The 27,034-nt window shown below is 42.9% G+C and overlaps 1 protein-coding gene across 2 annotated transcripts in view; it reads right to left on the reverse strand.

The window, feature by feature from the left end:
* The window catches only part of LOC311598725 (uncharacterized protein C10orf67, mitochondrial), a 153,250-nt gene that overhangs the window by 65,128 nt on the left and 61,088 nt on the right, over window positions 1–27,034 (reverse strand). For both annotated transcript variants that reach the window (XM_084784041.1, XM_084784042.1), the window contains exons 3-6: window positions 19,627–19,744; window positions 17,495–17,638; window positions 11,093–11,167; window positions 1,347–1,502 (exon numbers count right to left, since the gene is read on the reverse strand). In XM_084784041.1, the coding sequence (XP_084640167.1) occupies window positions 1,347–1,502; window positions 11,093–11,167; window positions 17,495–17,638; window positions 19,627–19,744 (493 nt within the window). The remainder of the gene's footprint in view (window positions 1–1,346; window positions 1,503–11,092; window positions 11,168–17,494; window positions 17,639–19,626; window positions 19,745–27,034) is intronic.

The following is a 27,034-nucleotide window of genomic DNA, read 5'->3' on the forward strand; positions in this document are numbered from 1 at the left end:
CTGTTCCAGCCCAGTTGGCTTGTTGGAAGTCTCTGGATTGGGAAGATTTGCTTTGTTCCCTTTTAGCTATCTTGACTGCAAAAAGGATGGAAGTCTTAGAGACTGCAATGAAAACTCATATTGTTATTCTCTGGGGCAGAATTTTTTGGCACTGGTGGGTGGCTTATTTCATTTCCATTATAAACTAAAACTTGAGGGCAATTATAGTGCTCCTCATTATAATTACCATGGATTTTTCTAGAACAGCAAAGTGCTGAGCTGGCTTGTACTGTGGAGGGATTGCCAAAGTGCACTGAATCAGCTTCTTTCGTTCTTTCTTTTTGAGTGGGTATGTGTGTGTGCACCTGTTCACATGTTTATGGGTGCATGTGGGTTCCCGTGAAGGGCACAGGTGTTGTAGAAGCTGAAGCCAGAAGGTGCTACCAGGTGTCTACCTCATGGACTCTCCACCTTATTTTTTAAATATATTTTATTACGTTATTCCTATTACATCTCAATTGTTATCCCATCCCTTGTATCCTCCCATTCCCCCTTCCTCCCATTTTCCCTTTACTCCCCTCCCCTATGACTGTGTAGGAGGGGGACCTCTTCCCCCTGTATATGCTCATATCCACCTTATTTTTTGAGATGGAATCTCTCACTGACCATGGAGGGCACTGATTTGTCCTGATAGGATGGACGGTGAGCCCCAGGGATTCTCTACTCCCAGCTCTTACCCATACGGTGTGGCTATAGGGACACACCACCACACATGACCCATACGGTGTGGCTATAGGGACACACCACCACACATTACCCATCACTGTGGCTATAGGGACACACCACCACACATGACCCATCACTATAGCTATAGGGACACACCATCACACATGATCGATCACTGTGGCTATAGGGACACACCACCACACATGACCCATCACTATAGCTATAGGGACACACCACCACACATGATCGATCACTGTGGCTATAGGGACACACCACCACACATTACCCATCACTATAGCTATAGGGACACACCATCACACATTACCCATCACTATAGCTATAGGGACACACCATCACACATGAGCCATCACTATAGCTATAGGGACACACCATCACACATTACCCATCACTATAGCTATAGGGACACACCACCACACATGAGCCATCACTATAGCTATAGGGACACACCATCACACAGGCTTTTATACACCCAACTCAGGCCCTCATACTTTCATTTTGGATCATCTGCTTAGCCCCTTTCTTACCAAGTTTCAACTCAGGGTTATTGTTATCTGTGATCCTATTTACATGGATTAAATGTTAGTTATAATTAACTTATTATAAAGGTATATGAAGCTTACAATTTTGCCAAATCTAGCATCTTCATATTGCTCTAGCTCATCCCGTAAGCTCTTAATAATTTCGTCTTTCTCTTTGAGTTTTTTCATCAAAACCTTGATTTTCATGTATGCTGCATCTTGCAGGGCAGCTTTTTCTTCTTCTACTTCGAAGAATTCCTGGAGGGAAGAAAGAAGCATCTCAATCTGACTAGAAACTTGTTGGCACACAGCACACAGGTCCTTGAACCCACAGATAGCCAGAAAAATTAAACACACAGGACCCAAAAGGAAAGATAAAAAAAAAACCTGCTCTTCCATATACAAAGCTGAAAACTGGAAATGGTTAACTGCTTGGTGATCTGTGTAGTCTGTTGGGCCAGACCATATCAAGCTCCTACAGCCAGGATGGGAAGTGGCTAGTTTAAATGACCCTTAAAACCAGAGACTTCCCTAAGCACCCCCAACCAGGACCAGAGGTGGCTAATAGCCCAAATGACCTCTAACCTTTATGTTATCTGTATGACCAAGACCAGGCCAGACCCTTAGGCCCTTAAGCTAGTACGGGTAGCCTATCTCCAGAACTTATCTTCTTGGAAAAAAAAAATGACACTACCCTGAGTTGAGTTTCAATGTAATTGTGCTTCTTTGTGCACCTGGGATTGTATTACACCAGGAAACTTTTTTCTAACATTTACTGGGCTTAAATACTTTGGAAATAAACTGCCTGTTATTAGACTTTCTGAAGTCTGATCCAGCTTGACAAAGTCAATTTGCACCAGATTTTTCCTTCTCATTTCTTTGCATGGCCCACTTCCCTGTATGACGCCTGTATACAGAAACTGTTTATTTTGATTTCTTGTCTTGTCAGCCTGTTTTATTTTTGTAACTTGCCCGCATTTCTTGGCAAATAGTTCTAAGTGAGAAATGTGCGCTAAAGCAATGCACTACCACATTATCTGAGAAAACACAGTGCATGGCTTGTTCACATTTTATCTGCCCTACAAGTGATTCAGGTGATGGTGAAAGGGAGGAAGATAGTGAGATATGAGGTTTCCCACAGAATACAGGTTTCCTGCAGGCATCCTTCCCACCAGCTGGAGGGTTTCCGAGTTTAGTTGGCTCCAAGAAGAGCTGTTTGGGGGAGGGGAGGTCTGTCCCAAGTGGCAGCCTCAACCATAACCGTTCTGACAACAGAGTCATAAATAGACTCATTGCACTGTGGACTTAGTTACATAAACTTTTGGTCTTGGTCCCATCACTGCACCAGGCGCTAAGAAATCCAAGAGGAGGTATGTCTGTCCGTGTTTCCGGTTAGCAGGTCCTCGGCTTGTTATGGTCGCAGACCCTGAACTAGCCTTGAAACTCATCCAGTACTGTCTTAGTCGTGATTGGAGAGCAATCTCACCTTCCCGGGAGCTGAGCAAAACTCATACTAGTTCATACCCTGAGTCAAGTTGTTGGGTTTTTTTCAGCCACATAGAAAACCCTGAAATCCCCGCAACAAGCCCAGCTGTCATTTAGCAGTGACAGCCCACCGAGGCACCTGCAGGGGGAGATATTAGTCTCCAAGCCTTCAGAGGAGGGTCTACTGATTCAGGTTTCATTGCAGATCATCACGAGTGGATCTCATCTCTACTTCACCCCATTTCTATCTCACCCCAGCCCCGTACAGAAGCAGCCCTGCCCATCCGGAGATCCATCAGGAGACATGCTCACACAGACCTCCTAACACAAGCCCCACAAAAGCCATGATCCGGGAGTAGCTCTGGATCTCCAGGAGTCTATCAGAATACAGGTTCATCTGGGTCCCTGCTACATGTCCGCAGCGTTCACACAAAAATGTTAGGGGTAACTATAGCAACAAAAATTAGTTAATGAATAAATCACTTTAAAAGCTGTAAAGAATGGCATCAATAGATTAGTATAGTGGATGAAGGAAAATATTAAAGTGTGCAGACTTGTGTGTCACTGAAATTAAGTTATACCCACCTCCCTCCCTCCCTTCCTCCTTCCTTCTCTTCCTCAGCTGCTGTTGTTGTTGAGCCAGGCTTTTAATCTGTAGTCCAGACTGACTAGAGCTCACAAGAAAGACCATATTGACCCAAAGCCATAGCAGTCCTGCTGCAGCCTCCACATGCTGGGAGTACGGGCATGGGCATGTGTCAGCATGGTTTGCCGCAGACGCAGCTTTAATTTTTACATAGAGCTTCATCCAGCATTTTCCAAGTGTTTTCTTTTGCCTGAGCATTGATTCCATCTTTAAATTGTTTCTTCCCTCCCAGTTTAGTGTTCATAGTTGGAAACAATCTTCAATTAAAAATTTAAAAAACGTATTCTCTCATATATTACATCCCAAATGCAGTTTTCTCTTCCTCCTCCCCTTCCAGAATTACTATTGGCCCACTCCTTCATTTCTCTTCAGAAAAGGCCAGGCCTCCTATGGATATCAATCAAACATGGCACGTCAAGTTGCAATAAGACTAGGTGCTACGCCTCATATTAAGGCTGGACAGGGCAACTAAGTAGGAGGAAAAGGGTCCCCAAAGCAGACAAAAGAATCAGAGACAGCCCTTGCTCCCACTATTAGGAGTCCCACAAGAGCACCAAAGTACACAACCATAACACATGTGCAGAGGTTCTCAGCCAGACCCATGCAGGCATGCACACACACAATATTAATTCAAAAATTGGTTCAATTCCACAAGGTAAATAGATTATTTCGTTTGTTCCTTTGGGATAGTGTTTCATTCTGGCCTGGAACTAGCTGTGTAGACCTGGCTGGCTCCAAAGTCACAGAGATTGCTAACCTCTGCCTCTCAAGTCTGAGGTCAAAAGTTCGTGCCAGCATACCAGACTAGTGCCTTTTTAAAAATTTAAAGATAGATTTCATATAGGGACACAAAACATCTAAGCAGACTTTAAGTGAATATAAAGCTATCAATAAAGAAAAGATCACAAGGGCTGGAGAGATGGCACAGCCATTAAAGGCTCACAACCAAAAATGTAAGGTCACAAATCAAGGGAAAAGGAACCTATCCAGCAAATGGTATTCTAGAGAAATTCTTTTTTGGTTTGGATGCTGATCGTGACATTCTGTTATCCCTCTGTTCTGCAGGATTTATAAATACCCAAGTTCTTGTATTAAGTTCCCATTTGAAGTTCTGAGTGTGGTTTTGTTCTTTTAATAAGAACTATAAAGAAATAATACCTTTATTAAAGAAAAAGAAAGGATAATATCATTTTTAAAGTTTTCTTCCTGAAAATAAATCAATATAATATCTCACTTAAATTACTTTAAAAATTAAGTAAGTGTAGAACCACGCATCAGAGCTGGGAGAAGTGACTACATCTGTAACTGGTCTCTAGGGGGCAGCAGAGAGCCAATTACGCTTGTCCTCTACCAAAAACCACAGGCTGGTGGTGGCTGTATTTTCAAGGCTCAACTGTTCTCTTATGACTAAGCCTGGGCAAAGTGGGTGGGCAGGATTAGTAAGGCTCCTGAGGTCATGAGTCAAATCAAAGCTAAGAACCTCAAGTGAAGATTCGAATAATGACTTTAATTTAACCTAATGTAAACACATTTTTTAATCTGATAAAGCAACTAACCACAACTTATGTGGGCTGGTTAAACATGTCAAGCTAGCATGTGTTTATGAAAACTCATGGGCAGAATTTAGTCATTTCCGTTTTCCACTTCCAGAAATAGGAATTGCACATACGAAGAGTGCTCTGCCACATTTTTGAACATTTGCTGTATGTTAAAACCAGTATTACAGGAATTATTGAAGATGTGAATGATGATTAAAAATCTGCTCTAATAACCCATACATTTCAGAATTACTCCTTTACTGTCAACAACAAGTCTGGAGAATTTGTGTGTGTGTGTGTGTGTGTGTGTGTGTGTGTGTGTGTGTGTGTGTGTGTAGGGGGTGCACACAGGTCCTATGCAGAAGCCAAAGAAGGATGTCCCATGTTCCATTCTAACACTCGGCGTCACTTGGACCTGGTGGCCCACAAGCCTCAGCAATCCTCCTGTCTCCACGCCCGACTGCTGAGGTTACAGGGGCACACTGCCACTCTGAACTTTGTACAGGTGTGCTGGGATCCTCACTCAGGTTCACAGAGAAAAGACAACTGGGCCTTTGTCAGGGTGTCCTATTGAAGGGGGGGACAGCCCAGGGGCAGGGCCAGCTTTACACTGTAGCAAATAGTCACCTTCATCTCTTCACACACTCAAACCACACTGTGCTAGAGTTAGTGCCTGCTTGGAAACTGGCTGTAGGAATAAGGAGGTCAATAAGACAAACAAACAAACAAACAAACAAACAAGCAAACACCTTCCGACAAATCCTCTCCGCATGTTCACACATCTGGGTAGTCTAAAACGTTTTTTTCAGCTGAGCCTTGCATCGCAGCCACCACAGACCCACAGAGTCTCACAGAAGCAAATGCAAATGATCTTTGAAGAAACCTCCCTCAATCCCAGGGCTTGAAGAACATGAGTCCAGAGTTCATAGTTAAAAAGTATAAAGTTCAAGAGCAAATGTCATCTCATGCGTGCAGGCTAGCACTCGCGAGAGCCAACACTTGCCGGAGCCTCAAACATGGAGGAGGTGGAAATTATGAAGCACAAACTCGAAGTGTGTGTAAATGTACTAATCCATATTAGAGAGGTAACAGGAGAGCAGGCGAGACAACTCTGGAGGGGCAGCACAAGCATGGAGACCTAACTTCAGCCCCCCCACCCCCCATGTAAAAATCAGGCTTGCATCTATAACCCCAGCCCGAGGGCACACACAAGCAGAGATGTGTTGCCCAGCTAACAGAGCTGAAAAAAGGCAAACTCCACGTCCACTGAGAGATCCTGTCTCAAGGGCTTAAGCAGAAGATGATAACAGTAGAACCTTTCGCATCCTTCTCTGGCCTCTGCATGGGCATACACACTCATATGCACACAGACACACATAAAAAAATACATAGATATTGTTTTAAAATTACATGTATTACCTATAGGCCTGGCTAGCAATCAATCAAGACACAGACACTTGTTATATTTTAAAATAGCCTTAGTTAACCTGGGGCAGGGCAGATATCAATCCTCTAAACTACCTCCCATAGTGGGGCAGGCATCGGATCCCTGCCTCAATCCCATGCCATCTGCTTCTAATAACTTCTATCAAGTTACCTCCCATCCATAATCCCAAATACTTGCTCATGTTCTTCATCTGGGTCGGATTCTCCATCCACGCCGCCAGCCATGTGTGTCTCCTCCATCTAACCCATGGCAGCCTTCCTCTTTTTCCTTCAGGTCTCTCTCCTTCCTCCTTGTGGCAGTCTTTCTTCTTCCCAGAATTCCTCTCTCTCCTAGCCCCATCTATCTCCTTTGCCTTGCCCAGGTGGGATGGCTTTTTATTAAGCAAGCAGTAATTAGCATCAAAATACATCAGACCATGCCCCAACAGGTAGATAATAGTTAGAAAGAGATTCTGGTGTGATGGCGCACGCCTTTAATCCCCGCACTTGGGAGGCAGAGGCAGGTGAATCTCTGTGAGTTTGAGGCCAGCCTGGTCTACAAAGTGAGTTCCAGGACAGCCTAAGCTACACACAGAGAAACTCTGTCTCGAGAAAACAAACAAACAAACAAACAAACAAACAACAATAAAATTAGAGTTAATTTGACTTTAGAGCATGTCTATTTTTTTCTGATGGAAATTTTTACACATCAAAATAGTGAAAGTAGTAGCTTGTTTTCTACTTAGCTGCTTTTGTGCTTTGAATATTCCTGAAGAAATCCTACACAATGTCACTGAGCTTGAAAGACTTCAGATTGCCTGTGTGAGGGTTAGAGATGTTTCCTTACACAGTCCCAATGCCCCCTTCATACCTTCCAATCAATGAATAGTTCATTAATAGTTAATACCCAATCCATCATTCCCCAATGCCCCTCTCTCCCTAACCCTGTCATTCGTATCCCTATTCTCCATCCCCACCTGTATCCCCATTACCCCCACCCTTATCCTCATCCCATACCCCATCCCAAACCCCATCTCCAACTGTTTAATTGGGAACATAACTAGGCCTATATTTCTATATATTGTATCAGAGACACTTTAGGTCTTTTCACTTAAAGTAGCATGTCTTTTCTCCTTATTTACCGCTCCAATCACCACATTGGCCTCTATACATTGTGCATAGCTTCCTTTCATTCTTTTCCTTTCATCTTTCTGTTTTCCCCCATCAAATAGTCACTAATTGTGTGTGTGGTGTGTGTGTGTGTGTGTGTGTGTGTGTGTGTGTGTGTGTGTGTGTGTGTGTGTGAGCACACTGAGCACCATACTAGGCCCAAAGGGACTTTTGTGAACAAAAGCTTTCACAGTGTCTCCCTTTGAAGGTTGCACCTGTCTCCTTTGGTCCAGTGTCTTGTTTGATACAGTTACAGTAGTAACCATCTTTAAAGATACAGCACTTCTCTTCCTCCTGCTTAGGAGACCCGCTGCTCTACAGAATAACTTTAGGGACATAACAAGAATGGGCTCCCAGCTCCATCACTGTCCAGTCCTGTGACCTTGAGTGTTTTGTTTAACACACTTTGTGTCTTGTGTTCTTCAGCTACTAGATGGAGATGCTGATGATACCTTTCAAACACTTCCACCCCATGAGGCGAAAATAGGTAGAGGACACTTCATCTCTGGGTACCACATGTAAGACAAGCTGACCAGGACAGATACAGCTCTAGAGGCAAAAATAATACTGGCCTTAGCATCTAGCCAGCAAGAACACTAATTTAGAAGGTGGGGAGAGAGAGTGGGGGAGGGGAGGTTTGAAGGCCTGTAGAGAAAAGGGAAACCAAAGGTGCAGGGGTGGGCAGGGGGGTAAGCGCTGGAGACCTATGACAGGGTAGGCTACAAGGAGGATATAGGGATGTCTCTAGCTTAGTCTCCTAGTAGCAGGGGACATGGAGACTGAGGAGGCAACTTTCTAGGCCGGGAGGCCCTGTAGTGGTGGGAGGGAAACACCAATCCTCCTATAAAACCTTCGAACCAAAATTTATCCTGCCTAAAAGAGATAGAGACAGAGCAGAGATGGAGGGAATGACCAACCAATGCCTGGCCCAACCTGGGACCCTCCCCGTGAGAGAGCCAACTCTGACACCACTAATGATACTCTTACTGCGTTTACAGACAGGAGCCTAGCATAAGCATTCTCTCAGAGGTCCCACCCGGCAGCTGATCAAATCAGGTGCTGAGACTCCCAGCGAAGCATTACGCAGAGCTCAGAGAGTCCTGTAGAAGAGTGCCGGGGAAGGACAAGGAGGACCCTTTTGTCACCCAGAGGTGACAAGAATGCTGTAAGAAAACCAACAAAGTCAACTAACCTAGACCCATGGGAACTTACAGAGATGGAAGCACCAACCAAAGAGCATGCACGGACTAGACCTAGGCCCCCTACATTTATGTAACTGATGGGCAGTTTGATCTTATCTGGGTCCCCTAGTAAGTTGAGTGGGTGCTGACTATAACATGCACTTTGTTGCTTGCTTTCTGTCACTTCACGCTAACTGGGCTGCCTTGCCTGGCCTCAGTGGGTGAGGAGGAGCTCAGTCCTGATGGGAGTTGATGTGCTGGGTTGGATTTGTGGGAGATGGAGTCAACTCTCCAGAGTGGCATATCCAATGAGGGGCCAGGACCAGATACCTACAGCCCCTGGATATCAATGTGGTCCCTGGCAGCTGCCCCAACCAGGGATATGGCCTCAGTGGCAGCTTGGGCTGAGACATAACCATGGTCCCAGGTGGCAGGTCTGGCCACTCATACCAAGCTACTCCTCTCCACCTGTGAGTCTCCAGCTCCATCTGTCTTCATAATGCTTGAGATGCTCCACTTCTCTTCCTCCCCCATCATCACACTCTGTGGTGGCTCTCACTGCAGGTTGGCCCCACGGCTGGCAGGCTCCTACGTGGCATCCTCCACTTGTGCTACATGTGTGGCAGCAAGCAGGTGTCTATGGCACCCATGTGCCATGTGTTAGAGGCCGGTCTGTAGGTGACATGGAGGTCTGCAGGCTTTTATCTGCCTTCCTCCTCCTGAGCTGCCTGGACTTGATTTGATTTGATTTTTATGGGTCCTAGACATAAGACAGCTTTGTCCACCAAGCCAGGCAATAAGATAGGATGAAAAAACTCCCATCTGCTCTGCCCCTGACTGATAAAAGAACACCACCACCAACAAGGTTTCTCTTTGCCCATTGCCAGGGGAGAATTTGATTCTTAGAACTCACATAAAGGTGGAAGGACAGAATAAACTCCACAAAGTTGTCCTATGACCTCCACATATTAACTAATTTAAGAAAAAGGATGATGTCTTCTCTTATGGGTTCTGGGTTTTTTGTTTGTTTGGGGTTTTTTTTTTTTGTTTTGTTTTGTTTTGTTTTGTCAACTTGACACAAGTTAGAATCATCTAGGAAAAAGAGTCCATGAAGAATAAATGCTTCCATCAGATTGATCTACAATAGGTAAGTCTATGGGCATTTTCCTGCTCGAAGATTGACACGTGAGAGCCAAGACCACTGAGTCACTGAGTTTTACTGGATTGTATAAGAAAGATGAGCACGCGTGGAGAGCGAAGCGGTAAGCAGCACTCGTCCATGTCCTCCGCTTCAGTTCCTGCCTCCAGATTCCTAGCGCTCCTGTCCTGATTTCCTCATGACGGACTGTAAGCTGTGATTAAGTAAACTCTTTCCTCCCAGCTTGTTTTTGTTTATGGTGTTTGGCACAGCAAGAGAAAACAAGCTGAGGCAAGTTTTTTTTTCATCTCACGAACCCTTTCCCCTAAGCTTTACAGCAACTCTTCTGCAGGTCCCATTGGTCAGACCGGACCTCCCCGGGCCTTGTCATGGCTAAAAAGAAAGCTAGGGTGGAAATAATGTTTTCAGATTCTCTAAAATTGTCAGAGTTTTATGTGAGTTTAAAAAAAGAGGGGAGGTTGTGCAGTTGATGAGAACGGGTGAAAAACCAGCAACACCAATATCCACACCAAGCTCTGAAACGCATCCACTTCCAATTACTAACTGATGGTCAGTGGTGGGTCATCATAGAGCTAATAGAAAGGCCATCCCAATGAGAAACACGTTATCCTTATCTTCTCGCATAGACACGCAGTTACATAGTTAAATACAGACATGCTCCATGCCATGCAAAGAGATAAGTGGTCATTGAACCACAAGTGTAAATTATTTACCGAAGTATACTGAAACAAAAGATGAGGTTGTAGCTGTAAATACAAAGAGAGGCATAAGATGCTTACTAGCCTAGACGTCATCTTTGAAAGTACGTATTTTTGCACCGTGTGGTGGAGTGAAACATCACCGAGCACACAACAGTATCCTGTCATTAGGAAGGTGACCCCATCAATGACCAGAAGCCAGCCGCTGGCATTTGTGACATGTCTTTTGAACTGTTGTTCTATGACTGTCTGTCTTTCTTCTACCCAGTTGCTTCTTCACCTCAGAACTAGTAATGACTCGCTCAGGGGCTTGGGAAATGAGGTTGCAATTTTCCAGTTTCTAGAAAGTTTTGTGTGTCATCACGCAGTGTTACTGTGGTACACTTAGTGTGAACGGTCTAAGCCCGGATCCTCTGAGATGACCTCAAATCTGTAGAAACTTACCTTCAAAGCTGTTCATACAGGCCGGGAACTCACAGTGAGCTCCACTCCCTGCACGCACAGTAACCAAAGCCTGCCTTGCCCTTGGCAGCACTCAAAACCCACCTTGTACATTCCTTTGATAACAGCTATGGCATCACTTAGCTGCTGTTGAAAGCTTTTTCTTATGGTGTCTTCATTCTGCAAGCCAAAAATAAATACTCTAAGTACCTCCACACTTCTGAGTACAGCCGTACCTCCTGGGAAAGAAGGCATAGCAGTGATTCACCTCTTGAGAATCTCAGTTTATCATCACTTTTCTTCTGTACTGTAGCTATTGTGGCAATTCAGTTTTTATTTGTACTTAACCAAGAGCAACACAAAGATGCTATGGATAAGATATAGCTAGCTTGACAATGTTTCATTGTACACATCAACTAAAGTCTTATAGAATGCTCCTAAGACTGTCTAGAAAAGAATAGCACCCATTTTTACTCACATGTTCTTATAGTCCTTTTAGTTTGTTTTTAATTTTAACTTTAAAAATATGTATGGGTACCTTCCCTGCATATATATCTGGGTATCATTTGTGAGCCTGGTGCCCAGAGAGACTAGAAGAGGACGTCAGAGCTCGTTTAACTGGAGTTACAGATGACTGTGATCTGCTGTGTGGGGTGCTGAGTCTCAAACCCCAGCCCCATGAAAGAGCGCTCAGTGCTCTTAACCACAGAATCAAACCTCCAGCCCCCTAGCCCTTGTACTTTTGGATGGTATAGCTTTGTTAATCTATAAGCTATAATAATTTTATTACTCAAGTACATTTGATTATATCTCCTTAGGGTCCAAATGAAACACTACTTTTAGAAAATACTCCTGAGTTTCATATCTATTCTGATGGTAGCATGGTGTATAAATAACAAATAGGCATTAGAGTCAGAGAGCACTGAATTTAAATACTGTGTCCCCATAGTTCGAGCTTATATAAGAGGTTAGCCTTGGAAAGCTTAGTTTTTAAAATTTGTATCTCAGAGATAACAGAATTTCCATTTGGGGATTTGGGTAAACCTGAAAATTACTTAACTCATAAATATGCTCAAAATGCTTAGCAAAACATTTACTATGATGTGGTCACTAAAATATGACTCTTATAGCACAGAAATAGGACTAATTATATATATGTATATAATAGTACCAATCATTATGTATGTATGTATGTATGTATGTATGTATGTATGTATGTATGTATATGTCTCACTGTGTAGATCAGACTGACCTGAAACTCCCAGAGGCCCTAGAAAAATTCAGTAGGTGGAAAGAAACCATTAAAATCAAGGACGGCATTAATTGCATAATAACAAATGAATGAACAACAAAACCAATACAAAGAATCAATGAAACAAGTAGTTTTTTCTTTGAGAAGAAAACTGGGGTTGACAAACTCTTAGCCAAACTAATCAAAGAGAGAAGGCAAGATGGCTCACTGGGTAAAGGGACTCTACCAAACCCAATGCCCTGAGTCTGAGGACCCCACCCAGTGGGAGAAGAGGATCTCTAACCTCACATGGGTACCATGGAGGTTGCATATCCACCCCTCTACATACCCACAAACTACCCAAAAGAGAGAGAAAAGATCCCCAACTTAGTAAAATTAGAGGTTAAAATGAAGCCACGGCAACAGATAATGAAATTCAGAAACCATTAGATATTACCTTTAAAAAGTTATAATTCAACAAAATAAAATATGACAGTAATGGGATAAATTTCTAGGTAAATGTGACCAAAAATTAAACTGAGATTAGATAAACAGTTTAAACAGATCTACTTAATATAATCAAAATATTTTAAATGGCCAAAAATCTCAAAACATTTTCAGTAAAGTCAGGAGTGAGACCAGAGCACTTACTTTCTCCACTAATATTTAATTAGTACCGGAAATCTAGCTGTAGCAGTTAGACAAGAGAAGCAAACAAAAGGATATAAGAGCTAGAGATACAACCTAGTGGTTAAGAGCACTTGTAGCTCAATTATGGGGACAAGAATTCAGATCCCAACACCCATATTAGGTGGTTCACAAACCCCTGAGACCCTAGCTCTAAGGAATGTGACACTCTCTTTTGTAGGTACCCATACTCCCATGTGCACATACATCCATACAACATATGCACACATATAATATAATAAAAATATATTTTAAGAGGGTACAAATAGAAAATAAAAAGAAGTTGAAATATCCTTATTTGAAAGCAAAATAGTTCTGTACCTAAGAGACATTAAAGACTTCACCAGGAAACTCCTTGAATTATCATACAGAAATGAGTAGCCCTCCTATAAACCAGTAACAAAAATACTGAGGAGCCAAGTGAGGTAGCGCACGCCTTTAATCCCAGCACGTAGGGAGGTAGAGGCAGGCAGATCTCTATGAGTTTGAGGCCATCCTGGACTACAGAGTGAGTCTAGGACAGTGAGAACTACACAGAGAACCCCTATCTTGAAAAAAAAAGCCTCAAAACAAACAAACAAACAAAAATAATCATATTAAAACCTGAAGAAACATAAACCTAACTTAGGATCTGAAAGACTTCTACAATGAAAACTTGAAAGCACTGAAGAGAAAAATCAAGGGATAAAGTGGAAGACAGAAATCCTCCCATGCTCATGGGTCAGAACCACCAATACTGTTAAAATGGCTGCCCAAACAAAAACAAAAACAAACCCAGCTGCTGCAATACCAAAGTTCAGCACCATTCTTCACAGTCACAGAAACAAACTGTCGTAAAATTCATATGGAGCGCAAAAGTCCCTGGGTAGCCAAAGCAAGCCCAAGCAAAGAGAACACAACCAAGGTATCACCACGCCTGACGTTATTTCATTCATGGTAACACAAACAATAAGATATTGGACAAAAAAATATGGATGGATGTGTCAATAGAGCAGGATAGAAAACTGAGATGTGACTTTCTGCAACTCCAGCTGCCTGAGGTTTTGATGAAGACACTAAAATACACAGTGGACAAAAGGATGGCACCTTCAACAAATGATTCTGGGAACACTGGGTATGAACGTGTGGAGGAATGAAGCTAGACCCTTTGTAGTCTCTTACTCTGAACAAAAATCAACTCCAAATGAACCAAGGACCTTAACATAAGAGCTGACACGCTCAACCTGCTAGAGGAAGGAGTAGAGGGTACATCGAGACAGCAGCACAGAAAGAACTTCACTCCCTGAATAAGTACAACCAATAATTGACAAATACAATCTCATACAGTCAAAAGCTTCTGTAGGGCAATGTAACCTACAGAGGGGAAGAAAACCTTTGCTGCCTGTACATCCAACAGAGGAGTAGTAGACTCTAGAATTTGCAAAACCAAATAACAACACCCAAAATGAAAAATCCCTCAAGAAACTAAACCTCAAAGTAGCAACCCAATTTTACAATCTGAAGAGAAACCAGAGTATAGCAACCCAAATTAAAAAAAAAAAAAAAAAAAAGGTCCGTGGAACTGGTCAGAAAGTTCTCAAAATAACAAAAACCACACATGGCTAATAAATATTTTGTAAAAGTCTAACATTATTAGCCAGTAAGGGCAATGCAAATTAAAACTACTCTGAGGCCCCATCTCACTCTAGTCAGAATGGCAATCATCAAGTAAACAAAAGACAATAAATGATGTCGAGGGTGTGGGGCAAGAAGAACATTTACCTAATGATGATGGGAATGTAAATTAGTACAGCTACTTTGTAAGGCAGTGTGGAGGTTTCTCACAAAGCTAAAAATAGAACTACCGTGTGACGGAGGTCACCACTCCTGGGCACACAGCCAAAGATCTCCATAGCCTCCCCACAGTGATTTCTTGTTCATCTGTGTTCATCATTTCTCTAATAATAATAACAGTTGGGAAATGGAATCAGCCTAAATGTCTAGCAGCTGATGAACGATAATGAAAATATGCTGCACACAGATACACAATGGAATTTGATTCAACAGTAAAGAAAAATAAAATTACGAAATTTACAGGGAAGTGGATGGAACTGGAAAATATACTAAGCGAAGTCACCCAGGCCCCATTAGATAAAAAGCATGTTCTTATATGTGGATATTAGCTTGGCTTTGAGGAGTTTTGTGTCTTTAAACTTGCAGTGTCTGTAATGGTCAGGATGCTGGACAGCACCCGTGGCAGGGAGGAGGGAAAGAGCACACCAGCTGGGGGATAGAAGGCAGAACGCATGTGACATACATGTAGAGCATGCTCACCAACATGACTGTGAGGTGGACAAGGTTGGTAAGAATAGACATGCCAAGCTGCATGGGGAGGGGTGTGGGGCGGGGTGACCTAGGAGGCTGCAACCCTCCCTACACAACACAGGCAAGCCAGGAAAGCTGGAGTGTCAGAGGTGGCCCTCCCCAGGGAAAAGCACACCAATCGGCTGCCCAGTGTCAAATGATTAGCCCTGGAAGCACGGTGCCACTACCATTGTATGGACTCTGCAGGTTGTACTTAGTAATGCGTATGTATATACATATACATATACATTTACATATACATATGTGCATTCAATAATGATTCATGAAGAGGCCATGGATTTGAAGTAGAGGGGTTGAAAAGTGGAAAGGAAAGGGGAAATGTGATTATATTTATAATCTCAAACAAAACAAAACAAAACAAAAATAAACCTCCAAAATGTAGGGTAAGGAATGCTGGGGGTTAAAGGCTTAAGGAGGGTCATGGCGGGGTCAGGGATATTGGAGAGTGAGTTCTCTCTCTCTCTCTCTCTCTCTCTCTCTCTCTCTCTCTCTCTCCTTAAAGAAGGAGCTTGAATGAAGGTACCCTCTATCACTGGACACTTATTAGGTGAAAATCTCAATGCCAATGCCAGATGTGGGACACCGTCCTCTGCTCTATCCATCAGTGAGACTCCAGAGGCCTCCTGAACAACACAGGCTAATGCCATTGCTCTGACTTACCCACTTTAACTGCATGGTGAGACCTGACTCCTGAAAACAGAACACTGTGGTTTAGTTCATAGAGAAATCAAGCTGCAACAGACTTGGGAACTTCTTCCCCACTAGCTAGCTTTCATAACGCCAAAGGATGCTATGCAAGCCACTGGGGCACAGTTATCAGTGGACTTAGCCAGTGGTAGAATCTGTAGGTATAACACTGATGTGCCAGGCAAGATGTGACCACAGGCATAGTCACACACTGACTGCTATGGGAGAAGTCACTGTAAACCTGACCAAAAAACAATGGCTGCGGCCATGAGAGATGGCCCAATGGTTATGGGCACTGGCTACCTTTCCAGAGGACAGAGGTTTGATTCCTAAAACCCACAAAGATGCTCACAAAATCTCTATAACTCCAGCTCCAGTGGACCCAACACTCTCTTCTCAATGGGCACCAGGTATCACATGCAGGAAACAAACATACAAGTGGGGAAAACAGCCACATGCACAAAATAATAAAATATTGTATTATGGTGCAGGAGGGCATAGGCCTTACTACTACTACTGCTTTGTTCAACAGACATGTTATCAAGCTGCCTTCTAAAAATCCCCAATAGCCTAATGAATAAGACCTTCTAAATATTTATTTTTATACCCATAAGGTAGTGATGCTCTCAACCTTGGTCAGAGATTTCTTTTCACAGTGGCAGCAGTCAATGCAAAGACTCACAAGTAGTCACAGTGCTGATCATCCCCACAGTGAATGATCATCCCTAAATATGATAATCTGTCTGTAGTGCCCCCCAAAACTGAGGGAACATACAGAAAAGGGGGCTGAAGGAGTGTACCGCACCAGAGAATGTGAGCGGTGCTGTGGAGATGGTGTCCTCTGGATGTGACAGACCATCATAGTCATGGATTTGCCGTAGCTATGGTTACCTAAACAAGACCTGTGTACTAGCAAGCTGGTCAATATTCCAATACAGATGGGGGAGGATTTCATGTGATTTCACCCCAAGCTGAGGAACTATCAGAAACTGTGGGTGTTGGGGGAAGGAACCCATTTTTCTTTGGCTCTATGGCCACAGATATACTGCACATGTTCATGCAGGCTGCACTAACTGGAGTGATTGGGTTATTTTTTAAAAAGACATAAAAGTATGGTGGGCAAGTGTTGGGGAAAGTGTAGGGGAGTTGGGGAGAAGAGTTGGCACAGATATGGTTAAAATACATTGATTATGTGCATGACATTATTGAAGAATAAACAAAAGTACTATGTTTTTTTTTTAAACTGTTTAAAAGCAGGCATCCAGCACAGAATGTTAAGTTCTGCTGCCTGCCTGGTGGTAATTGTGAGTAAATTAACTGATTTCCGTTTCTAATAGTTACACCAACTGTGCAAGGTAAGTGTGGGGACTACTGAGCTCATCCAAGAGATGGCTGCCAAGGCTCCTGACTGTATCAGCTCCTAGATACACAACCTACATAATTACAGTTGCCCTGGTCAGCTACTACATCCACACCTGGACACACCAAGCAGAGAATCGATCCACCACGCAGCAAACAAAAAACGGGAGCATGCCTACCTCCTGATAGCATCTTTTCATTTCTAAAATCCTGTCATGGAGCATACTGATGATTTTCCAAGACTCCTCTTTAAGTTGGTCCTCAAACTTCAATTGAACCAAATCTTTGAGGAACCCAAAGTCCACCTGAAGTGATGTAATCATCTACAAAAGAAAAATTGTTCATTAGTGTAGAGGGTGGGGCCCTGGGTGCCCATATTCTAGCACGTTCCTTGATTCGGGGATTTGACCTGGTGCCTAGCTTTTCTTTGAAGAATATGGCATATTGCAGAAGTCCAGCAATTCTCTCTCATTGTGTGCAGGTTTGCAAAACCATGCCTAACTTGAAAACTAAGATATGTCAATGGGGCGGTATGGTTTGAGTGTGGCCGATCTTTCTGGAACTTAGGGTGGAGTTGAATCTCTGTTGTGAGACGTTCACTGAGTGAAAACCCAGTGTGAGTGAGCAGGGCATTTACAGGTGGGAATTTGGGGGTGTTACTGGGATTAGATAAAATCCCAGAGGAGAGGGAGGTGGGCATGAGGAACCGGAAGAGGAAGCAAGATCAGGAAAGCCAGTGCTTGCAAACTCTGCCTCAAAGAAGGTTCCCAAAGCTTCCACACACCACTACCGCCATCTAAATTCTCCTGACTAAAACTTAGTTTGGGTGCACTCAGATACCAAGAAAGAAAATTATTAAGACACTGCTAGGAAATGTGTCTTTCTAAAAGAAGACCATGAAGTGTCTTCATGTGGCGAGGAACCATCTATCAAAGCTCTCAGTGGTGTAAATTGGTAGAGTCTCTCAGCCTGGCAATTTGGCCACGCCCTTCAGAGTGACTAAGGTACGTACCCTCTGACTCACAGATTCCCTTTTAAGAATTTACACCACAGATTTACTGGCTCTTGAGTACACGTAGGATTAATCATCTCAGTGAAACATTAGAAACTAGCAAAATGTCTATCAAACAAGGCTAGCAAAATATGAGATGTGCATCTTGTGACATGGTTCAAAATAAACAAGGCACTGAGTGTTGAGCCCAGAACCTGTGGACATATTGGACAAGCACTCTGCCGTAGTAAGTTCCCTGCCAGCTGTTTTTGTTTTTCTTTCCTGTTTTATTTTAATTTTACTTTTTGACATAGTGTTTCACAAAGTTGCCCAGGCTGGCCTGAAGCAGGTGACTCTCCTGTCTCAGTGTTCTGATTAGCCAGGATTCCAGGCATGTGCTACTTATATTATTCAAGTATGTGCAAGATCTTTGTATATAGATATGGAATGATATCCAAATAAATTAAAAATTAAAAATAAGGCATCTGAGACTATTTGTTGTATGTGCCAATTCATGTGATATTTTTAATAATTCAATATCTTATACTATGAAATACTCTACTCTTTTTCAATCTCAAAAGATCCTAGACAAATTATTTGATTTGACAAAGCTATACCAGCAGAAAGTTATTCAGTTTATTCAATGTCTCATTGTCTAGATTTATCTATATGTAAAATACTTTCTACTTTCCTCAATGTATCTTAAGCAGAAAATATTTACAGCTATCAAAAGAATAGAAATTTCACTGAACAGATGCACATATGTAATTAAGACACAAACATGACAAGTGTAGATCATGACTTATGTCAATTAAAAAGTACAACTCAGGGCTGGAGGGATGGCTCACTGGTTAAGAGCAATTATTGTTCTCACGGGAGACTGCGTTCAGTTCCTGGCACCCATCCAGTGGCTCACAACCATCTCCAACTCCAGTTCCAGGGCATCTGATCCCTTCTTCAGACCTCAGAGAGTACCAGACACACACGTTGTGCACTGACATACATGCAGGCAAAACACAGGCATATACACAAAATTAAATCTTTAAAGTGTAAAAGAGGCACAACTGTCATCCTGACAACTGTCATCCTGCTCAGTTTCCTAAAGACCTTATATTTTGAAATGCTCTCAATCAAATTTCAGTTTTTGTCAGTAAGGGTGTATAAGAACACCTCCTTATGGTGTGTTTCAACGACAAATGCTTCACAGTATCCTGGCAGCACTGACCTTGATCTCTAGGACACCAACCCCTCCACCCAAAATTTACCCCCACAAAGGCAAGTAATACACTATGTTATCTTAGAAGTCACATCCAGATTTACCTGCATTAACTTTTCTGTTGATTGAATCAAAGTTTTCAATGGCAAAATCTCACTATCTGTCTGCGTAGCATGGTCTGAAGTGAAAAAGCCAACCTTTAAATTATCTGAAATAGCAGGTCTGAAGAGAGAACAGAGATATTAAGTTTCCTTAGAAAAGGTAAGCACACATATTTGGAGGTAAATTTGATTATATTTATATTACTCTAAGAGACTGTGAATTAAAAAAAAAATACTGCTGGACTGTCTGGTCATTCATGAGTTGGACTCAGCCTGGTTTTCAGACTGCACTGTCACACCAATACTGTGTGTTTTCTCCGCTTTCCTGACACAATGTTCTTAAGTCTATGATCTCAATGCCTTAGGCCGAGTTATTGCTAGAGATGACTGTACTTTCCTCATGGGCATATCTAGCAGAAGTATGTTAAGATAGAGATTCTCTTGGTGTGATCTGAGAATGGAGTTTCCCAACACACTGTAGAAGAATCCACAAGAGGAAAGTTATTTTTCAGAATACTATTATGCATTTGTAATTTCCCTATAATTCTCTCACAGAATTTCTCTGGCGAGAAGTTCTTTGAGGTTGTCGACACTTTGAAGAAATTCTAACAGGCTCTGAACCCAGAAGGTTTGAGGCCTACTTCAGATAATCACAATTCTGTCACTGACTGTCAAACTGTACCCCTGAAGCATCTGCAGAGGCCAGGAGCCAGCCTCTCTACATCCTTTCATGGTTCTATATTGACAAACATCTTAAACAGTTAATAAGTAAGCTCACTTTCTGGGTGTATGCATCAATTTGATTAAAGGTGTCACAAACCTAGGTTTATAAAATGTCAGCTGGGAGAGGGGGAGAAAGAGGGAGGGAGGGAAATAGATAGACAGACAGACAGATGATAGAGAGAGAAAGAGAAAGACAGAGAGAAGGGAGGGAGGGAGGAAGGAGGGAAGGAGAAAGGGTGCATGCAAGCAAGTGAGCCAAGCAAATCCAATAGAAATGGAGGCTCTGGTACAAAACAAAACATAGACATTTCTCTTCCTAGCGCTCTGCTGAGCAGCAGAGGCAGACCCTGATAGGGGCGTGATGGCTGTCCCTCTTCTTGCTTAGTGCCAGAGCTATACATGCCTCTGCCTCAGAACCAGCTAGTTCTGAAACATGCCACACCTCTTTTCTTCCTGTATTACCACACAGTATGTACCTCCTGCTGGCAGTCTCTGTCAACCATAGGGAGCGCCTACTAAGTAACCACGAGACTTTAGGGAAATTACTTAACTTTTTCTTGCCTCAATTTCCTCTTGTATTATTATTATTATTATTATTATTATTATTATTATTATTATTATTTCCAATGTTATTTGTGTGGCTGTTTTGCCTTTATGTTTGTCTGGGTACCATATGCATCCTTGGTGCTGGAAGAGGCCGGAAGAGGGTGTTGGGTCCTCTGGAGTTACAGTTGTGAGCTGACATGTGGGCTGGCGTTCAAACCCAGTCCTCTGGAAAGGCAGCCAGTTCTCTTAACCTCTGAGCCATCATCTCTCCAGCATGCCCCCGTTTCTTCATATGGATAAGCATAGGGTCGTTGATAGACTTGAGTGTATTAAACTTAGAACCACTTTGGTGTGATACTTGATGCACAGTAAGTCCTCAAGAAACAGTGTCAGTATTGGAGCCGAGGGAAGTTATTATACTGCTACCATGGCCAGGTTTTCTTCCTTTCCTTCCCTTTCCCTCCCCTCCCGTTTCCTCTTTCCCCTCCCTTCTTTCCGTCCTTTCTTTTCCCTCCATTCTTCCTCTCCTCCCCTCCTGTTTCTTTCCTCCCCATCTCTCTCCCTTCCCCATCTCTCTCCCTTTGAAAAAGGATCTCATTATTATGTATTTCTGGAAGTCCTAGAACCATGTAGACCAGGGTAGCCTCTCACTCACAAAGATCCCCCTCTGCCCCTCCGAGGACTGACATTAAAGGCATGAACCACCACGCGCGACCGACTCTCAGATTTTCAAACATCACAATTTGTTCAGCACGGTAGGATTCAACTACGAAAAGCTGATTTGAAATTTAAAACTTAATACTCAAAATAACAATTTTCAATTAATTCCACTAAGTTCTCAATTATGCTTCCATGCACAACAAAATGATGGTGACAAATTTTATCTTCAGTTATCTAGACAGAAATGTAGCATCTGATTGTAATTAAAATTAAAGATTTAATTAATCTGATTTTTTTTTCCAAGAAGAAACTGTGTTTTAGATTTAGTTCAATTAGGTTTAGGAGCATGTCTGTTTCTCTCACTGACACAGTGTTCTGGAACTTTCCACAGGCCCTCAGCACCCCTGAGCATCTTTCAGGAGAGGATAAGAAGAAGTCTTTCGGCAGGCCCCTTCTAAGTCACATTTCCAGCAGGATGAGATAACATCTTCCCTCTACCAAGAAGCAATCTTGTTACTTATATAAAAATGATGGCCGGGATGGAGACATGTTTGGTAGATAAAAATGCTTGATGATCTTGCAGAAAGTCCTGGCTTGGTTGCTAACACCCACATGGCTACTAACAACCCCAAGTCTCTTCAGTTCCAGGGGAGTTGGCTCCATCAACTGACTTCTTCAGGCACCAGACACACACACACAAACACACACACACAAACACACACACACAAACACACACACACACACACACACACACACACACAGTACACTTACATACATGCAGGCAAAACAATCCTACACATTAAAAAATTTAACAAATTAATCTTAAGAAATAGCAGCTTCCAACGCCTAGGACCCCCTGAGTGTAAGTCGTTGCGTGTGTCCATATCTGCAATGGATGTTCATGTTCCTCTGTGGGAGCCGGGAATGAGATGGGGCGCTCCCTACAAGTGAAAACGAGGCTCTGGATGCTGCCTTCAAATGGAGTCCCTTGTTTCTGCCCCCTGGCATCTGATGTTGTTCGCCAAACATCCCAAGCGAGCAGTGCCGGGAAAACCTGTCAGTGACTGAACAGGGTGAGGTCTCTCAAACAATCCCTGACAAGCACTTGACCCAGAAAGACCAATCAATGGGTGTGGCGGCACACACTGTAATGCCAGCACCGGGGAAGCTGAAATAGGAGGATTGCAAATTTGAGATCAGCCAGCATCGAATATTCTCATTAAGACCAATTTGCAGTGATCAACGGAAAGACTCGCCAATATTTAAGCTCTGTCCCCCACATGAAATCTATAGCCAACTCTGAAAACAACTCATGAAAAACACTAATAAGTTATAATGACTGTGTAAAATTAAGTATAATGTTTTACTACACTGTGGAGATGAATCAAAATCAAACATATTTTTAAATGTGTTATTCATGGGGGGGGGGCGGTAATTGGGCAGCTTCATCAGCTCTGAATCCCTGAGTATAGTTCCTCTCTGTGACAGTTCCAATATAAACACATGACCTGAATCTGATTGTGGAACAACACATGAGCCTGAGTTACGGCTAGTTTCCATACGGAATGTGAAATACACACTTCATGAAAAATGTCGTATACATTTAAAAAAAACTGGGGAAGGCTGAGAACTTTGAGACCAAATGCACCATATGCACTCATGCGACATTATGGCTGGCTTGACTGAAGGACTCAAATCCAATTAACAGATGGACCTGTCACCTCATGGGAGGCACATACAGTCTCACAGCCCCATCCAGAAGTGATCATGAAGGACAGCTAAGAGGAAAATTCTCCCGTTGTTAGCACCGGAAGCAGTTGTTTGTCCCTCTGCTTCTTCCCCGGTGAGGAGCCTGGAGCCCGTCTCTAATTTATGAGCAGTCACTAAGAGGCTAGCTGAACAGCCAGGAAGCTGAAAGCAGTGAACTTGGTGGCAAGAACATCCGGGCAAGAGTTGTATGGATGAACTTTTAAGAACAGGGACAGATGACAAATGACCCTGTAAGAAATGACTTCATCGAGAGCCACGAAACCTGGCCATTTTGGTGATCCTTAGGCCACTAAACCAAAAACATAAAGAAGGGATCACCCTAGTGCATGATACGAGTGGCATCTGATTATCAAGGCATGACTGGGCTGCTGCCATCCAGTGAAGTCAAGAACGACACTGGCTGTACAGCCCATGGCTTCTGTAATGTGCCTCTTGGTGTTTCCATGCCCAATAGTAAAGACAAACTGAAAAACACAGCAGCCAAACCACCAAAAATCTCCTGGCTAGGTAAGAAGCTTTGGCCTAACTGTAACTTTTAATGTTCCTTGACCACTGGGCAAGCTAGACCTGCAGACCAGTGCTGCTTGCAACCTGGGCCACACCTCTTTCTTTGCCACTGGTAGCCTGCAAGTTTAGTGGCTGCCGGGTCTTCTCCAAAGAGGTCTTAATCTCTGCTTTCAGGGTTTAAAGACATTCTAAGTTCTTGGATTTTTTTTCTCCTTGTTTCCTCTTACTCAGACCTGAAGGCTACAGTTGCTTTCGGCATGTACTACTGTTTTACTGTCTAATTAGTGTCTTAAAAAAAAAAAAGACTTGTTAACAATCTGTCTTAATATTTAATAAGGAATGGGAAACAGTGCCTCTTCAAATTACTGATAAAGTGCATGCCTGCTGTCTAAACCTGGGCGCTGCATCAATGAAATGGATAGAACCCACCCTCTCACTGCATCCTCTCTCTGCAGTCTGCACAATATGTATTTAACAGACCTCAGTGGCTAATTCTCGAAGTCTGGAGCTGTGATCTTTCACCCTCTCCCACTGCTGAGTGGCCTCTTTTCACTCTTCGACTTCAGTTTCCCTTAGCCTTGAGCATTTATGATCTCTCAGTCCTTCCCAGTTTAATCAAATACACTGATTTTGTGAGGCGTGGATAATTTTTATTTTCCATATATTTTTCAGGCTATGATTTAGGAATACAGTACATGTTTGGTTATTCCTTCTGTCACCGTAGTAGGACAATAATAAAATATTTAATTTTACAGATAAGCCCTCTGGAGTGTTTAAAAGCAATATATACCTGTTTATAGAGTAACTTGTCCCAGAGGCTTTGGTCTTACAGTTTTTCTTCTTCTAGTAATTCTCCATCATCTTGTCTCAAAGATGTGGAAGCTGAGGTTCAACAAATTAAATAACTCATCTAAAATTGTAAGCCAGGGGTGAGGACAGATTTCCGCCTCTGAATCTTTGATTTAAACAGCTCTGGGGTTGTAAGCCCCCTCCCGTGTCCCACACCACCCCGTTCTTAACGGTTTGTATGATTGATTTAGAAAGCTACGGCTCTAAATAAAATATGAACGCTCCCTCTTCAGCTTCTCATCAAATGTGAAATAGCTCTAATTTTAGATGCTAACTCCACTGCCTAGAACGGAAGCCCACATCACAAGAACTTAGCTAAGTGGTTCCTACACAGTCCTTATTTATAGTCTGTGCAATTCTCCCAAATAATAGGTTGCTTGTCTTGGGACATAAAGCATGGTCTTGGGAGATAACAATTATGTTTAATAAATTAGACACAAAATTAATATGCTAACGTATACAAAACAGACCCATGAATATTTATTAATAGACTGCAGCAACACATCCCACTGAGCCCTAGAATAGTCCATCCTAACAAACGCTCGTTAGTGAATTAGTCAATGAAGATGACAGTCGAGGAGCTAAATTTTCACTGTGGTGAATGGCTCAATGTTATTTAAGGAAAATATTCTTGTATTCTTTTTCTGTTTCAAAATAAGTATATGTATGTATGTATGTATGTATGTATGTATGTATGTATGTATAGAGTGAGTTAACCCAGTATCATCTCAGTCTTAATCACATTATCCTGGCTTGAAGCTCCTGTCTGTCTTCCATAGCTAAGCTTGGATGTACTCAAGAACACGTAATTCCTTCTTAAAGCTTTTCATCGGTATACTTCCATACCTCAGATCTAGCCAATTGACAGTAGGAAGTTTCTTTTATGCAAACAAGCCATCTGGTTTTTAATCTTTTTCCTTATTCAGCATTTCTGTGAAGTGTCTTGAAGAGAAGAATCTGTGTTGACCTCCATGTCTTTCCCTCTACCCCTTGGTCATTCGTCTGCTGAACTTCGGTTTTCGTACGTTTGGTCTGAGATGTGGGAGGTTAGCTTCTTGGTTATTTGGGCCAGTGGTCTCAAGTATATATATAAAACTTCCTGGCTGTTCTCACCAAACCTCATAATTTCTTTTGTTGTTGTTGTTGTTGTTGTTGTTGTTGTTGTTGTTGTTGTTGTGAGACAGGGTTTTTCTCTGTGTAGCCTTGGCTGTCCTGGACTCACTTTGTAGACCAGGCTGGTCTCGAACTCACAGAGATCAGCCTGTCTCTGCCTCCCAAATGCTGGGATTACAGGCATGCACCCCTATACCTGGCTCTCATAATTTACTTAACATGGCATCTTTGTACAATTTTTTTTGGAGTTGACTAGACTTTCTAGTCTAGTCTAGACTTTTCTTCCGACCTTCGGATCCTACGGCTGAACTGCTTAACTAGCTGTCTAACAGCCATGCCCATCTTCCTCTTTCTGCTCCCATTCCTCCTTTTGAGTGTTATCTGCCTGTGTGTGAGCACAGAAATGGGTGCACCGGTGCCTGCTAGTGTGTGCATGCAGAAGCCAGAACCCGGCGATGAGCATCGCCCTCTATTGTGTGCCACTGGCTGAACTCAGGCTAGACGGGCTGGCACTGAGTACCAGGGGGCACCTGTCCCCTTGTCCTGCACCCATGCTGGTGTTATGGGTATTACAGCCCTGCTTTGTATGTGGCTGAGGATACAGATTCAGGCCCTCACTGCAAGCGCTTTACCCAGTCCCCATAGCCATCTTCCTTGATAGATGTTATACAAGTCCCATAAGTGGTTTCCCCACTTGTGTCCTTATCAAAACAGCAGAACAGTCCCATAGACAGGCACGTCAGAGAACATCAGGATGCAGTGTAGTCCCCTCTTGGCTTCCCATCTCTTTGAAGTGTTTGTGGTGATCCAGGATCCTGACAGCTGTCTATCCATCTCTTGCTGCCTTACACCCATGACTCACCCTGTTGGCTCTGTTGTGACCATACTGGTCTCCTTGCTATTCCTAAACTCAGACTCCCTCCTTGCTGCTTCTTGTTCTCTCTGTTGGGAACATTTTGGCTCCAGATACATCTGCCTGGCTCCTCTTGCAGTTTCATCTTAATATCATCTCAGAGAAGCTGCTCCTAAGAGCCGTATCTATAATCACAATTCCCCTTTTCCATTTGTGAAGGTTATACACACACACACACACACACACACACACACACACACACACACACACATTCCTCTGCTACCCTTTGCTTCTGTTTTTTCTCTCACATGTGCATGCTGTCTGCCTCCTTGTGTTGTTACTGACTTAACAAGTGTGACATTGGTTCCCAACTAGAACGTCTAACCTAGA

This window comes from Acomys minous (genome assembly GCF_964271855.1).
Source record: "Acomys minous genome assembly, chromosome: 5".
Taxonomy (NCBI): domain Eukaryota; kingdom Metazoa; phylum Chordata; class Mammalia; order Rodentia; family Muridae; genus Acomys; species Acomys minous.